The 17,459-nt window shown below is 43.7% G+C and overlaps 2 protein-coding genes across 2 annotated transcripts in view; both read left to right on the forward strand.

Annotated features, from left to right (window-relative positions):
* The window catches only part of tbck (TBC1 domain containing kinase), a 45,171-nt gene extending 38,003 nt beyond the window's left edge, over positions 1 to 7,168 (forward strand). Inside the window, 2 exon segments of the mRNA XM_083692701.1 lie at positions 1,019 to 1,178; positions 5,874 to 7,168. Of these exon segments, the coding sequence (XP_083548827.1) occupies positions 1,019 to 1,178; positions 5,874 to 5,984 (271 nt within the window). The 3' untranslated portion in view covers positions 5,985 to 7,168.
* A 1,521-nt stretch (positions 7,169 to 8,689) lies between these two features.
* LOC310820899 (hydroperoxide isomerase ALOXE3-like) lies at positions 8,690 to 16,660 on the forward strand. Its single transcript, XM_083692736.1, has 15 exons — positions 8,690 to 8,805; positions 9,523 to 9,682; positions 10,430 to 10,634; positions 10,863 to 10,944; positions 11,231 to 11,353; positions 11,919 to 12,022; positions 12,197 to 12,369; positions 12,702 to 12,845; positions 13,401 to 13,604; positions 13,978 to 14,064; positions 14,419 to 14,588; positions 14,690 to 14,811; positions 14,974 to 15,074; positions 15,381 to 15,551; positions 15,864 to 16,660. Exons 2-15 carry the CDS (start codon positions 9,530 to 9,532, stop codon positions 16,041 to 16,043), a joined length of 2,019 nt encoding a protein of 672 aa, XP_083548862.1. The 5' UTR covers positions 8,690 to 8,805; positions 9,523 to 9,529; the 3' UTR covers positions 16,044 to 16,660.
* Positions 16,661 to 17,459: the final 799 nt, after the last annotated feature.

Below are 17,459 nucleotides of genomic sequence, written 5' to 3' on the forward strand. Positions count from 1 at the left end.
TGTGTGCGGTGTGTTCTCTACAGTAGTATATTGTGCTGATTGCAATTATCCAGAGAGGAGAATGGACTCCTATTTGAATCAGTGTGGGAGTCTTGATGATGAGAATATCTTGACTTTAATACGGTACATTGATGATATGATGAGAATATTGGCAGGGAGAATAAAGAGAGAGAACGCGGTAAACAGAGAGGCACGGAACAGACATTAAACAACCTGCTGAACTTTGGACGGGGGCACATTGGATTTTATGTTCCATCGTACAAGGTTCCAGTTTGAGTGGGTGGTCCGGGTGACCATGTTCACTTGGGGATATTACTCTCGCTGGCTGTGTGTGTGTGTGTGTGTGTGTGTGTGTGTGTGTGTGTGTGTGTGTGTGTGTGTGTGTGTGTGTGTGTGTGTGTGTGTGTGTGTGTGCGCGCGCGCGCGCGCGTGCGTGTGTGTCTCTGTCTGTCTGTCTGTCTGTGTGTCTGTGTGTGTGTGTGTGTGTGTGTGTGCGTGCGTGCGTGCTGTGTTTTTATGGTGAATGTAACAGCCCGTCTAGGTGAGCCCAGGGCGAGGATGTATCAGCCTGTCAATTGAAGCCACTGCCCTCGGACGCTAAGATACATCACACTGTGTCAGCGCCCCCAAATCACATCCACAAGCCCTGTTTCTACGGCCATAAAAGTGGAAAAAGCAGCTGACGTTTGGGGTTTTTTCCCCCCGCTTTTTCCCATTACTGGAGCATTAAACGTCAATAAACGGGACTCCCACCAGGGCGATAGGTTTGACGCAGATTTTTTAAGGCCAACAGGACGGGTTTAAAATAAAACAACCAACGTGCATCCAGGAGCTTGTTAAAGTTCAAGTAGGCACTACTTCAATACACAAACGAACCATGAACAAGTCCTCGACCTATGACCACTACAGTACAATGACCTATTTGTGGTCAATATAGACCAATGTTGATGTGTTATAAAGATAAACAGTATCCACGTGTACGTCACGGTTTGTCCCTTAACCCCGGTGTGTGTGTCAGCTTCAGCAGAGGCCACATCTCTGGCAGCATCAACATCCCCTACAGCGCCGCCTTCACCCCCGACGGAGAGCTGGTGGCGTGCCCCGCCACCGGGACGCTCCAGAGCTTCAGGGGACGCGTCATAGTGGTCATCAGTCACGCCGTGAAGAGCGCCGCTCTGGTGAGATCTGTGACACACACACACATACCTGTGTCACACACGCACACACACACACACACCACCACAGAAACTTACAGTTCAGTCAGGACACTTGCATCCGTTTAATCACGTTTGATGAAAATAGTAATACATTTAAGTTTGCCGTAATCGAATGGCTTCGCTCTGTATAGCTCCCTGTCTGAAGTTAAAGTAAACAGCTTAAAATACAAAATAACATAAGGGGGGAGCCTATCAAGGAGCCTGAACAGTTGCGTTCTATACAACAGAATAGAACGATATTGCTTTCACGCTATATTGCTACGGTTGCATCACGCTACATCCCTTTTGCAGATATCTCAAGATGACAGGGTGTAGCCTAGGCCCTAGCCCTGACCCTCACAGATACACCAAGCTTAGAGACGCCTAACTCTAACCCCACCCAGGGTGTAGCCTAGGCCCTAGCCCTGACCCTCACAGATACACACAGCTTAGAGACGCCTAACCCTAACCCCACCCAGGGTGTAGCCTAGGCCCTAGCCCTGACCCTCACAGATACACCCTGCTTAGAGACGCCTAACCCTAACCCCACCCAGGGTGTAGCCTAGGCCCTAGCCCTGACCCTCACAGATACACCCATCTTAGAGACGCCTAACCCTAACCCCACCCAGGGTGTAGCCTAGGCCCTAGCCCTGACCCTCACAGATACACCAAGCTTAGAGACGCCTAACCCTAACCCCACCCAGGGTGTAGCCTAGGCCCTAGCCCTGACCCTCACAGATACACACAGCTTAGAGACGCCTAACTCTAACTCCACCCAGGGTGTAGCCTAGGCCCTAGCCCTGACCCTCACAGATACACCCAGCTTAGAGACGCCTAACCCTAAACCCACCCAGGGTGTAGCCTAGGCCCTAGCCCTGACCCTCACAGATACACCCAGTGATCAGAGGGGTTTAAGAGGAGGTGTCCTGACCATTGACCCTTCAGGTCAGCCCTCACTCTGCCCAGACAGGACCCCCATCCATGAGACGTTGAGAGTTAAGTCTCCCCTAATTCCCACCCGTGACTTTGGTTAATCATATTAGCGCCAGGCGAGAGACAATTGTTTCCAGAGGGTCCAACTATCACCCCCTTAGATGGACGCAGACAGACAGACAGACAGACAGACAGACAGACACACAGACACACAGACACACAGACAGACAGACAGGCATACAGACAGACAGACTCACAGATAGGAACAGAAATACAGACAGACAGACAGGCATACAGACAGACAGAAACACAGACACAGACAGACAGACAGACAGACAGACACAGACAGGAACAGAAAGACAGACAGAAAGGAACAGACAGACACAGACACACAGACACAGACAACAGAGGAACAGTCCTTTTAGTAGAAATATCCCCAGACAGCGTGACACGCTAGTCAGCAGAATAACGTGGCGTGTGTGTCAGGGTCAGCATCGTGACAAATGGCCTTGAAGAAGCCACTTGTCCGTCTCCACATGTATTTGTATGCCATCAGCAGCCACACGTCACACAGACTCTGCAGCCACGGCAGATCAAAACCTACCAACAGGGCCTGTCAACGAAACGCAGAGAGGTGCAGACTCTCTGAGTCACGATATCACTTCTAAGACGTCTTTTAGGGGTTTTGTATTTTCAGTCCCACTTGACACGAATTTGGTGCCTGTGCGTGTGTGTAATAACAACACGTTATCGCTATTTAATTGCTGTTCATATATCTAATTGCTAATTGCTGTCTAATTGCTAATTGCATATATCTAATTGCTGTTGTTATATCATAATTCTGTGATTACGTAGCGACCTCTATGGTGGAGTGGAATGGGTACTGTTACTATTTGCTGTTACTATGTGGAAATATGTGTGTTTTTTTTTAATTTATTTATTTTTTATATATGTAAGTGTTATCTTATCCTTTATTCGAAAGGTTTAGATTCTGCAGCATTCTTAATTGACAAAGAGAATTCTCATTATGTTGTATCGATGCTAATGCCACAGTTCCACTTTAATGTGGGCGCAGTGCCACAAGAGAGTACCTCACAGCAGCACATCAACCAAGCAATCAATGTCGATGATGATTATACGTGTTCTTATTATAAGTGGGTTACAGATCCTCCCACACCAGAACAAAAGGGACACCTGCGCTGAGAAGGCTGTGTATGCCACGTCCACGATTGATTGATGGATTGAAACAGAGCCACGGAGTCTGTTGGACTTTTTTTTGGTTTGTTTTTCAGGAGAGTCGCAAGCTGTATTGCAGCTCTAGTGACTAGTCTCTGTTAAGCATCTGCAGGAATGTAGCCTCGGGCTACACCCACAGCCTGATGGTGTGTGTGTGTGTGTGTGTGTGTGTGTGTGTGTGTGTGTGTGTGTGTGTGTGTGTGTGTGTGTGTGTGTGTGTGTGTGTGTGTGTGTGTGTGTGTGTGTGTGTGTGTGTGTGTGTGTGTGTGAATGAGTGTGACGAGTGACAAGTGACGGTTGGGTCTGTGAACCAATCTCATCCTGTCCTGTCTGGTGGGTTGCATCATTTCCTTGGAAAAACCACAGACAGAGCAGATTGGGTCACAGTGCAAACCAAATGTCAAGTTTTTACAAAGTCCTGTGAAAGTGTGATCTTGAGTGCTGTAGGAGCTCTTCAAGATCGGGGGGGGGGCACCGGGGGGGGGGGGTTGATCCCAGCATCTGTCCAATTTCAACTGAGTGTCCCTCTCTCTCTCTCTCTCTCTCTCTCTCTCTCTGCTTTCCGCCTCTGCTGCTTTACTGTGTCAATAAAGTGGATGAACTCTTCACTCCTTAGAAAAAGAGAAGAAGAAAAAATGACTTGTGTGTCTGGCTAGAGAGCAGGCCGAGGTTGTGGACAGAGTACAAATAGTTCCGTATCCCTCCATCAACGTGTGTCTGCACTTTCCCTCTGCATCCCTCCATCAATGTGTGTCCGTCTTGGTGCCACCTGACCCGGGTGGGTGTGTGGAAGCTCTCCCATCCGTCACCACCCCCCCCCCCCCCCTTCTTCCTTTCCCCCCCCCCCCCCTCTCACTCTCCCCCTTTTCTTTCTTTTGCCCTTCACCTCGCTCACCCCCTGGAGTTGTTTTTGGGTTTGGTCATTGTGGAATAGCGCGTAGGCATTTGTCACACTGGGCTTTGAGATTCTGCACCGGGGGTCTCTCATTAAATGCCCCCCCCCCCCCTACATTGCGTGCTGTAGTCTTTCAGTGTTATGAGTGTCCGCCCCCCCCCTGCCTCCCCCCGTCCTCTCTCTATCTCTCTCTCTCTCTCTCTCCTCTTGCTCTTTGCTCTTTCTTTCTCTTTTTACTGTCTATCGATCTCCTCCGGGTTGTTTTTTTTCCTCCTTCTCTTCATCCTTTCTCTCCTTTCTTTCCTGCTGTCTCTCTGTTGCTCCTCGTCATTTTCTCTCTCCGTCTCTGTTGCCCTTGCTCTCCTCTCCTTTCTCTCTCTCTCTCTCTCTTTCTCTCTCTCTGTATCGTCCTTGTTTTCTCTCTCTCCGTTGCCTTTTTCTCTCTTTCTCTCTTTCGTCCTCTCTCTCAATTTGTCTCTCTGCCTGCCGTGGGTGGTTTATCTATACGAATGGCCTGTTTACTTGCCCTTTTCATCCCGAATAAGTCTGCCCCGAGGCCGTATGGAAGCTCCTTTCTCATTTGGAGATTTGAGCTGAAGTCTGTGGTTTTGGCGATCTTTATGAAATATTGAAGGAGCAGTCCTTTACTGAACACACAAGAAATTGGTGCGTGCGTGCCTGCCTGCCTGCCTGCCTGCCTGCCTGCCTGCCTGCCTGCCTGCCTGCGAGCACGCACTGCCGATTCTGTCAATCAATCGGCTTGGATAGACGCAGCCTTGAGAAATGGGTTTTAACCTGGCAGGCAAACATGACTGCCAAGGTCATCCACGGTCATGCATTAGTGATGAATGTGTGTGGACTGCCATTTCTCCTCCAAACACACTCACAGAAACCATGGGTATACAACATACAGCAGATGTTTTTAGATAATGTTAATGTTAATATTAATATTAATATTAATGCCACTCGATGCCGTCTCCTTCTGTCACAGCCCTCTGAACCACCAGCTGAGGCCGGGCTGCCGAGGTTTCTGTTTCAGTCTCGACACGGTTCTACTTGTACTGATGTTGATGTTGTACTGTACTGTTTTTCACTCTTTTGTCTTCTTTGTTGTGCAAACTGTTAATTGCACTGTAGTGCAAGTTCCACTGCCAGTGTTTTTCTTGCTCAGGCAAGTCCAGATTTGTAGAAGTGGTTTTGTGTGTTTTTCATGCGGGGAGCTTTAATCAACACTCACAGTATGATTTACCAGAAAGGGCTGGAGCAGTCATGCTGTTAAGAAACACTGAGATATTACAGAAACAAAAGATAGGCTCCTGGGCCATTACGGCTTGCGCAAGATATGTGCAAGGTTTACTAAGAACCAGGTAAATCCATGTTGCAGTTGAGTACCATTCCTGGGTGTATTACCACAGTGGGTCCTGGACGGTTTATGCCACAACTGCTGTGGTAACAAACAGGGGAAGGTTCTGCATATCACAGATGTTGCAAGTGGCCTGCAATGTTTCCAGTTGATGGGATCACTGTATAGTATAGTAACTGAGGCTTTTTGGATGGTATGTAATGTCTTTATGGTCACAGTGTGGTCTAATCTCTTGTTCCTCTCTCCCCAGTTTGCGACCCACCTGGTGAAGGTGAACTACCCCCGCGTGGTCGTCCTGGACGGAGGCATCAACAAGATGAAGCCAACCGGCCTCCTCACTGTCCCCTCTCCCCAGATCTGAGCCCCCCCCCCCCCACACACACACACAGCTGTCAATCAAACACCGGCCCAAAAACATCTCCAAAGGGAACAGCAGAGTCATTCTGTGTTTTTTGTAATAGATCAGTTTAACGAAGATGACACAAAAAAAGATTTTGTTGTATAGTGTTTTGTTTTGATATAGATTTGATCATGGGATGTAGTAGTAGTTTTTTTTAATACATATTCACAATGTTGTGTCATGGTTCAATCAGTATCTGTAATACTATATGCTAGTAAGCACTAATATAGTAAGCTAATAATATTGATAATACTAGAGGTAATGGTAATGGAACTAACAGAAGTAGAAGAGTGTTTTAACAACCTGGGAACTAATTGAAGGAGAAGTGTATATTTACGACCTGTCTTAAATAGCTGTCTGGAACGCTGCCATTGAGGGTGGCAGCTGAAAAGGTGCATGTACCGTAAGTTTTCCTAAGAACTAACTGTCACAACAGATAAGATATCCAGAACTTCACACAAGACCCCATTGTTCTATATCACCCATTTCTTCACACGCTAGCATCTGCCACTTGGCCTTGGAGTCAGAACAATCTTAGTTCCCTTATCTTTTCTTAAGTTATAAGCAGGTCTATAAACAAGTCACAAACAAAGGACGGCTCACAGGCCGGATCAGAAGGGCGACCCGCAGATCGGAAGGAAAAGGGTGACTTGTGGGCCAGAACAAAAGGGTGTCTCACAGGACACCAGTTGCTACAAACAATCATCCAATATATGTTTAATGCTTCCATAGTAAAATGCTTACATGATGAAATGCTTAAATGAATAGTATTATCAATATTATTAGCTTACTATATTAGTACTTATTATATTAGCATATAGTATTACAGATACTTATTTAACCATTACAGTTGTATTTGGCTACTGTACATGCTCCAAAGAATGTCACATTATTAAAAATGACTAAATCTGTTACTTATTACTGTTTGACTTGTTTTCTCACTGTATGAACAAATACAGTAGGTATACAATACCAGTCAAAAGTTTGGACACACCTTCTCATTCAATGGTTTTTCTTTATTTTTATTATTTTCTACACTGTAGATTAACATTGAAGACATCACAACTCTGAAGGAACACATATGGAATTATGTAGTAAACAAAAAAGTGTTAAACAAACCAGAATATGTTTTATATTTCAGAGTAGCCACCTTTTGCTTTGATGACAGCTTTGCACACTCTTGGCAAGGTGTGTCTAAACTTATGACTTATCTCATATTGTGTCTAAAAGGTGCAGCGACAAGTTGTTGATATCATTTGTAAATGTGATGCAATGATAAGCGTGAAATCAGTAGGGCTATTGCACTGAAGCGTTGTACTGTAGCACACGCACCTGTCGACCCTGGGGCTGGACTGTATGGTCTCCAATGTTTTCATTCTACAACTGTGTATTGCTAGCAATGTTGATGAATCGTCATGTGTTGTGATCACTATTTAGACTATGTGTCGTGAAGGTTCAGGGAAAAGAGGTCATAGGTCAACTGAAGAGTCTGGTGCCCCTGTAGCCATGAAAGTAAATAAAGGCCTCGACGGAAGTCAGGTCATAGTGATTCGGAGCAATAGGTCACACGCTACTAATGATTTTTTAACAACAATAAACCACAATAGCCATAGCAATTGACAGTGTAATGGATCACAATGATGTGACATTATTGATTGATGCTGTGTTGTCAATTGCCTAATGCAACACACCTTTGTCTGTAGCAGAGAGTAGTTATGTGATTCACTAGCAGATCCCTTTCTTATCCTAATGCCTGCAGATACATAACCATATGTTCATACAACATACATTTACATTTACGTTTACGGCATTTAGCAGACGCCTTTATCGAAAGCGACTTACAACAAATACATTTGTTTAAGTAAGTGACTCATCTATCCATCAGTAATCAATGCTCAGACCATTTTTTTTTTTTAATAACAGGAGAGAAACTTGTACAGGGGGGTAGTGGGGGTGAAGAGGTCTTTAGGAGGGACCGTTAAGATGTAGCCTGAAGAGATGGATCTTCAATCTACAGCGTAAGACTGAGCGTAGTGACTCTGCAGTCATGACAGCAGTGGTTGCTGAAACAGTTGCTGAAACAGTTGCTGAAACAGTTGCTGGAACAGTGCTGGAAAGGACAATTTGAAAATAAAATATCTGAGCCAGCACAATATGGTTTCGCTTTACCCTCTCATAGACAAAATGACCTTCTAGTCATCCTGTAAGCCTCATATAAGCCTCATATAAGCCTCACATCCCTACAGGTGTAGCAGGTCTTCACGCAAATATTACAGTTTGTTGTATGTTTGTTGTATCCTGTGTCCCGGAAAAGAGACAAAACCACCTTTCTGAACCCCATTTTGCAATTGAAAATGAGAACTATGTTTTAATTATATTGCAGAGACAGAGAAAATGCCAGAGCCTCAACGTCGAGTGTTGAGTCTGATCGATGTTAACCTTCTGTTATTACTGGAACACAAATCACGCTGGGAAGCTTATTCACTTGAACATGCATGAGCAAGCATCCTTTTTCATGCCAGGATTGGTTATGGCTCAGTTAATCTACTTCCCCATAACTTGCTCTACCTACAATAACATATAACAATAACTCCTCCCCACCGCTGTGTTTACACTGCAGTATCAGATTACAGTATTCATCACTTCTAAGGAATTGGCTTTGCAATATGGGATATGATGCAAGGGCTGGGGTTAGATTCAGCTACATATAAAGGTGCTGTGAAGCAGTAGAAGTGGGGTGTATCTGAAACATACACTACCAAGCCAGATCCTGCAAACCAAGGTAAGAACTAAGTGTTTCAGAAATGGGATTTTACTAAATCAATAGTTATGATAGAACTTGAGACAAGCCCTGTCTAACTTGGAGTCACAAACAGTGTTACTTGCACAAGTAGATTGTGGCAATTCACTGTGACTGTCCCAGTATTGATTATTCATTGCTACTTGTAGTACATGTAGCCTGTATTACTGTAAGGGGGGCTTAGGGATAGTCAGTCGCAGCAGTTGAGTCGCAACAAAAGACAGAGGTAACTGCATTGTCAAGGGCATATTTCAGAAATTAATTGTAATATTGCTTATGAATTTGGTGAGCGTCATTGATCAGAGAGACATGGTCAAAGACAACCTAAATAAAGTATATGTAGCAATTGATTCTTGAAGAACGCATGCATATGACTTGAAGAACGCATGCATATGACTCATGAGTTTAGTTAACTGTCTTACCACGTCAGAACCCAAAATATAAGCTGGTTTTACTCTATTGTTTGTAAACAATGTCAGTTAAAACTCTCATTTTGAACTCATGCAAGGTCAGTCCTTGCATCCATAGCTCCGCCTATGAAACTGAGAGTGGTTACATTTCTTCGCGCCCCATTACTACTTAGCTGTTTACCAAAACAAAGTGGTCGGGTGACTGCTTTGTTGTTTGAATACTGGATTGCCCCTTTAAACGGTGTACACATTACACACACAAGACATGCTATCGTTTTCTGCATTACAGCATCAAGATGGCGGAGTATACGGTTACCGTGAGCACAGCCAACATGGTTAATGCCACCACCATGAACAACGTCTTCATCAAACTGGTGGGCGAGGATGGTGAGAGCAAACGCACATGGCTCAGGGCCCTTAGACTCAGTGGAGGCTTCTTCAAGGGGGCGGTAAGTCAGGGATCTCAGCAAGAGATATGTCCCTTTGTGAAATAAGTCTCACCCCTCAAAGCTTGCACACCATAGCCTTTTTTTTCAATTATTAGGAACACAAGGATATGTAAAGGGAGGAACCTAGATCTTCTCCTCCGATGCGTTGTCAGTAGGACAAGAGTGGGGGACGGAGGAGAGGACACAAGGAGTTGTGTTTCGAATAATTGAGAAATAGCCCTTGTATGGTTGAAGCCTTGAAAAGATAATCCTGCACATGGTAATCCTATAAATACAACTGAATAGCCTACTCAAGTTGTTTTATCAATGGCTGGCATATTTTTGTCCCATGTGTTCCATGATGCACTGGTAACTCATAAATGCCCATGCCAACAACTGTATGCTGCTGATTTGTCAATAATTACTTGGATCAGGTGTGAAGTAGAGGGCTTGAACCAGCATATGCAACCTTGTAGGTTCCTAGGAATAGGGGGTCTCTCTCTCTCTCTCTCTCTCTCTCTCTCTCTCTCTCTCTCTCTCTCTCTCTCTCTCTCTCTCTCTCTCTCTCTCTCTCTTGGCTGATGATATATCATCTTACAGAATATTGTCAAAGCGAACACATAAGAACTGACCAAATAAATTAGGACAGAACATGAGTTTATTGTTTTCTCATATCTCTCTCTCTCTCTCTCTCTCTCTCTCTCTCTCTCTCTCTCTCTCTCTCTCTCTCTCCTCCCTCCCTCCCTCCCTCCCCTTTCTCCCTCGAAGGTGTGTGACTTCACCGTGTGCTGCCCTGCTTCCCTGGGCAAGCTAGTGTTGATAGAGTTGGACAAACAGCCCCTCCTTCTATTCCCTGAAGACGATTGGTTCTGTTCCAAGGTTGTCGTGGTGACGCCAGAGGGAGACAAGGCTCAGTTCCCGTGTTACCGCTGGATCTCGGACAGAGAAGTGCACTTCTTCAGAGAGGGCACAGGTCAGCAGGGTTTGGTCTCGCATACACTGTAGAAAAACAGTTTGAAGTTTTGTTCAAAAAAGCCTGTGCAGTAGCACCAACTTGTTAAGTGACAGAATCACATATAGGACATGCAGCACAGTTCTGATAATAAGCAAAACAGTCACAGTACAGTGAAACACTCTTCCATGAACACATAACAATGAAAATGTCTGTGTTTTAACTGTGTGTACTTACTATCTTTTGCAGCTAAAAGACTCTGTGATGACAAGCATCCACTTGCTATGTACAGTCGGACCAAGGAGATGAGCCTTAGGGCTGAGCAGTATTGGTAAGAGGAGTGGTCACAGAAAAAGAATGAATCAATTAATAAACTAAATGTATGTTAATACTGTCTCAGAATGAAGGAAGGAACAGATAAATGAAAAAACATAAATAAGCATTGCCTGGTTACGCAGATCTGTTTTCGCTACCTGCTAACTCCTACTGTAACAGGCGAGTGGCGCTGGCAACCAGGCAAAAAGAGGTCATTGAACTTTCTCATTGTTCCTCGTCATAACCGCCCAGTCTGTTCATTCAATCCTGTCCCCATCTCTCTCTCTGTGTTCCTCCTCCAGCTGGGCTGTGCAAATGGAGGGTCTCCCCCACGCCATGAAGGTGGACAATCCTCTCTCCCTGCCTTTCGAGGTCCGCTTCTCCTTCACCAAGACCACCCAGTTCCTCTTCACCGCTACCTCAGCGTGAGTTCTTCCCCCCACTCTTCTACTGTGTCCCTGTAGAAGAACCATTTGAAGAACACTTTTAAGTTCCATTTAGAACCATTTTGTGTTCTGTGAAGAATGCTCAGTGGTGTTTTTCTAAGAGTGTAGATGATCATCTCATTCGCCAACGTCATGCCCCCATTGCCAGAACCGTAATCAGATCGTCTTACAAAATGGGACAACTTTATGCACACAGACACCAATAACAACAAAATTCAAGTCTACCGAGGCTGCAGTAATGTCGTACTGTACTGTAATGTCGTCCTGGAAAACCACAGGGTGTGCAGGCTTTTGTTCTAGCCCGTTAACACCTGAGACCTAACATCTGATTCATCTTATCAAATGCTTGATTATTTATGTATCAGTTGGTTGAAGTCTGCATACACCCAGTGGATCTCCTAGACTAGAATTTAACAAGAGGAATATAGTTGTTCCATGGAATCACCAGGACCCATTTCAATTCCATAGAGATCGATGGACTGAACTGCGTTTGCGCTGTGAATCTCTGTATTTTCCCAGATTGAATTTTCTCCCCTTCCTGTAGATTGACAGAGCTGAAACTGAAGGGGCTGTCTGACTGCAAGGAGAATTGGACAAACATTGACGATATCAATCGAGTCTTCTGCTGCAATAGGACCCCCATCTCAGGTGGGGCTATAGCAAATAAACTACAGTGGGGGTACAGTATTTTTAACCAAATTATAAAAGCAAAATTTTTAAGCTGCGTTTTTAAGGAATAACTTTGGTTGAATCAATGAATGTTTTATTTAGTCCAAGACATATGACAGTGTAGAGCAACTCAATTAATTTCCCCCCTTCCAGACTATGTCCAGGAACACTGGAAAGAGGACTGGTTTTTCGGCTACCAGTATTTGAATGGCATCAATCCCATGTTGATCCAACGCTGCTCAGAGCTGCCTGAGAAATTCCCTGTCACTGATGACATGGTGAAGGCCTGTCTTCATGGTGCATGCAGCCTAAGAGACGAAATGCAGGTTTGTTGAAACTGAGCCGTTTAGTAAAGACAGATTAGACTTATATGTAAATACTGTGCAAAACTCAATTTCTCACTATTTGGAAAAAGTAATAGCTTTCTTTCACTACCTAAACTGTATGTGTGTGATATGTCTTGCATATAAGTTGTTTTTCTATGAAGTGATGTGTACTGTGCTGTATTGCTAGTGCTTTAGGCTTAGGCTTAGGGTTAGGGTTAGGGTTAGGGTTAGGGTTAGGGTTAGGCAGGGCATTCCAGTTTTCTATTCTATATTGGCTTTAGCTAGAGTAGAGCAGCTGTTGGGCTAATTCTCTATTCTCCTAACCCAAACAGAAAAACAACATATACCTGCTTGACTATAAGAGCTTGGATAAAATCACCCCCAACGTGATCAATGGGAAACAACAGTACCTGCCAGCGCCCCTTGTCCTGTTACAAAAAACCCCTGACAACAAACTGATGCCAATCGCTATCCAGGTAAGACTATCCAGATGAGACTACCCAGGTAAGACTATCCAGATAAGACTATCCAGGTACTGTAAGACTATCCAGATAAGACTCTCCAGGTACTGTAAGACTATCCAGATAAGACTATCCAGGTACTGTAAGACTATCCAGGTAAGACTATCCAGATAAGACTATCCAGATAAGACTATCCAGGTAAGGCTATCCAGATAAGACTATGCAGGTAAGACTATCATGATAAGACTATTCAGGTAAGACTATGCAAGTACTGTAAGACTATCCAGGTAAGACTATTCAGGTAAGACTATGCAAGTACTGTAAGACTATCCAGATAAGACTATCCAGGTACTGTAAGACTATACAGGTAAGACTATGCAGGTAAGACAATCCAGATAAGACTATCCAGGTAAGACCAACCACCCAGTGTAGACCATAGCCAAGCACATCAGGGATTAGACGTGAGAATATCACCCCAACAATACGATGCATCACTGTAGCCCATAACTAATTGCCTCATGGGTAGAAATGAAGTTCTATCATATCGTGTGATAACAATCTCCCCTTCAGCTGAAGCAGCAACCTGCAGAAGACAACCCCATCTTTCTGCCCACTGACTCTGAGTATGACTGGCTGATGGCCAAGATCTTTGTGAGGAGCGCCGACTTCAGCGAACATCAGCTCAACGTTCATCTGCTGCGCACTCACCTGTTGTGCGAGGTGTTCTCTGTGGCACTGCTGCGTAACGTCCCGATGGTACACCCTCTCTACAAGGTAACTCCTCTGGTCCTCTGTGGCTCAGTGGGTAGAGCATGATGCTAACAACATGGGTTTGATTCCCGCTGGGACCATATATACTGAAATGTATGCACTCACTGCAATGTAAGTCGCTTTGGATAAAAGCGTCAACTAAATGGCATATATTATTATATATTAACTCGACCGTGACTATAGTATGTATGCAGCATATGATCTCCCTGGTCGCATATCAGTATATCCACACATGGATTTGACATTTAAAGACCACGAGGTCTGAAAATAAGGGACGAACCTAGATCTTCGTACTGTAGTGTTAACATTGCAGTAGTGTCTACTTGGTAATAATAATAATAATAATAATGATAATAATAATAATGTTTCACTTTAGCTCCTGATACCACATACCCGCTACACGCTACAGATTAACTATTTGGCCCGTCTCCTCCTCATATCGGACGATGGAGTTTTCACTAAGGTACAAAATATTTGAAAATACTCAAAATACTCCTAATGTTTGTGATGTGTGCTGTGCTTTTGTCTTTTGTATTGTGTGTGCGCATGGACCAAATTATGTAGAATATAAAATAAAATAATAATTATAAAATATACATGTGGGATTATAATGATGTATTGTATTGTTGTTTTATTCATAAGTACAGAGATGTTATAATACAGTATATATCAATAGTAGTCTATTGAATGTGTATTATAATGTTACAATAAATCTACTATACTGTACAGTATGTTGTTACTTGCATATGTGAGCATTTATCTATTACACATTTTCATGATGTATTTTTCCTTACCCCTAACTTCCCCAACATTGTAGTTTGCATCCTCGGGCGGGGAGGCGATGTTCACGATCCTGAAGAGAGCAGTGTCCTCAATGACCTACAGCTCCCTCTGTATGCCGGAGGACATCACTGCACGCGGTCTGGACTCAGTGCCCAACTTCTACTACAGAGATGACGGACTACGTGTGTGGGACATCATCCACAGGTGTTTGTCTGTCTGTCTGTCTGTCTGTCTGGCTGGCTGGCTGGCAGTCTGTCTATATATCTATCTAATTGAGTGTGTTGTGTCTGTGTTGTGTTTTCTAGGTTTGTTCAGGGGATGATCGGCCACTACTACAAGTCTGACTCGGAGGTCGAGCAGGACACTGAGCTGCAGAGCTGGATCAACGATATCTTTGTTCACGGCTTCATGGCCCAAACCAGCACAGGTGATGAAGTGCAGGGTATTAGGTTCAAACAGCTCCTGTCATAGGTCATTGTTCATCGATTTCAATTTGTGTTGAAATATTCATAAGGAAGGCGCAGTGAAAAACTCCCATGGTTGTCACCCATGTTCTGCCTTTTACCTCACTCTTTATTTAATTGTACAGGAATCCCTCAGTCATTCAACACTGTGGCAGAGCTTGTCAAGTTCATCACCGTGGTGATAACATCCGGCTCCAGCCAGCATGCTGCTGTCAACACTGGACAGGTGGGCGTGGCCATAGAATGTGACAAGCCAGATCACGACATCCAAACAGTGACGATATCTTTCTCTTTCTCTGGACCTGTTTGTGCTGATGCTTTCAAACTCAGTATGTGATGTATATCGTCACCGTTCTTGATTAGACAGATACTGATTTAAGAGTGTGAGAGAGCACACAGACTACGTATTATGTTTGGCTTTGTCTTATATCTAATGTCACAGCTAATGCTGTCTGTAACAACTTTAACACTATCACCGAAACTCCCCGTTAACTGTCAGTAATAGTAATAATAATTCATTAATCTGTCTCAGTATGACTATGGAGGCTGGATGCCCAACACCCCCATCTCCCTGCAACGCCCTCCTCCCACCACTAAGGGGTGCTGTACTGAGAGTACCATGCTGGAGACCTTCCCAGATGTCAACACCACAGTGCAAGGCATGTCCACCATGTGGCTGCTCAGCAAGCAATCCGATGATTTCGTAAGTTCATCATCTCATAGGACTATTCTCAATAACTGAACACAAGACACTATAAATCAAGACGATATTAGCAAATTATGTATTTATTAAGGGATTGATTGATTGATCATGGCACATAAATTGTTGGGGGGTTTAAATTAATTAAAACTCCATTGATTCTTGAAGAACATACAGTAAGTTATCAATGACTCATGAACTTAGTTCAACTGTCTTACCCCATCAGAACCCAACATTTTTAACTTATTTTACTACCTTGTTTGTAAACAATGTAATTGTAAACGCTTTTATGTATCTGTGCATTATCTACATCAGGTCTCCCTTGGTCAGTACCCTCAAGAGCACTTCAGTGAAGCGGTCCCCTGCAGGTTGATAAAGGAATTTCAAGCAGAGCTGCAAGTCTTGAGTAACACTATCAATGCCAGAAATGCTACGCTGGAAGTGCCATACACCTACTTGGTCCCAGAGCTGGTGGAGAATAGCGTGGCCATTTAGACTAGGGCTGGCCACACTTGGCCCCTTACTCAATTGTTAGAAGCTTGATTTCTTGGGTGCTCTCCTCCGTCCTCCACTCGCTTCCTTCTCAAAACCCATTGGAGGAGAATATCTAAGGGGAGGGATCTAGATCTTCTCCTCCAATGCGTTTTGAGTAGGGAGTGAGTGGAGGACAGAGGAGAGGACGTGAAGAGTTTCTAACAATTGAGAAAGTGCCTTGGTCAGGGTACTAGGAAGAGCAGTACTCTACTTATGCTGCGTTCATGTACGAGGAAAGTCTGAAATGTCTGACATGGAAATTCCTCGTTCAAAGACGATACCTGAGATTTCTAAGAATACAGTTCGATGTTCTGAGCAATCAGGAGTTTCAAGTGGGAATACAAAAGGCAGTTCTACAATCTTCACAAATGTTCATATATTTGGTCTGGTTTACACATTTTTACTAAGGCTTTTACTTAAAGTTCATGTGAACTGCAATGTGTTTGCTCTGCCTTTTAATTTGTACAAACAGTGCCATTCCATTAGTCTCATATTACTGCAGTTAATGTTTGTAAGCTACATTTGAAATTAAAATGGTTAATGGATAAAGATATAAATAAATTGCATGTCATTCCATGTTTCATGACTCCAATTGCAATTTTGTCCTACTTCTCGTTCGTGTCATCATGAACTTTTATCCAATGTCCCATGCTAGTTTGTGTCACTGTACTGTTGTGTACTTTACAATGAAAATGATATGTGCGTATATAATAGACCAAAAAATTCAACAATAACATCGAAAACAACAAATGCTGTGCTTACAATACTTGGTATTGAAAGAGATTTCCTCTGGAAAATGCTTTAGTTGAGTGCCGTATTTGGTCACCATCTCACCATACAGCAGAAGGGACTTGTAGGACCTGTTGTTTAAATTCAGAACAATGGGTCTGATGATCCCATAAGGGGTTAGGTCATTCATGACCAGACATAAAATATAACTCATTAATTCCAACATTTATTTATTTATTCATTCATTCATTTATACATACATTCATTCATTGAAGAGAAAGAATGAATGAATGTATGTATGTATCAAGAGAGGCAGTCACTGAGGATCAAGACAGTATGTCCAGAATCACTGCTTAACAGAATGTACTCAATGAAACCATATTGACCTAGGAATGGCCCACAGGGTCTTAGCTGGCAAGAGTGGCAAGAATCTTAAACAAAGTAAGGAAGTTTTCAGGGCCAGCACATACTCTGCTGTACACACCAAACTAGCTTATGCTTTCTGTCTCTCACAAACACACACAGGTTAGTTTGTGAATGTCCTTATCCGTTTCTGGAATTTAAAAAAAGGTGTCACTGATTCACAGATCATTAACCTGCTTTGCCCTTTTTCTTTTTCTTTTTTTTTTCTTTTTTTTTTTTTAGTCT

This window comes from Argentina silus, assembly GCF_951799395.1.
Source record: "Argentina silus genome assembly, chromosome: 21".
In the NCBI taxonomy this organism is placed as follows: Eukaryota; Metazoa; Chordata; class Actinopteri; order Argentiniformes; family Argentinidae; genus Argentina; species Argentina silus.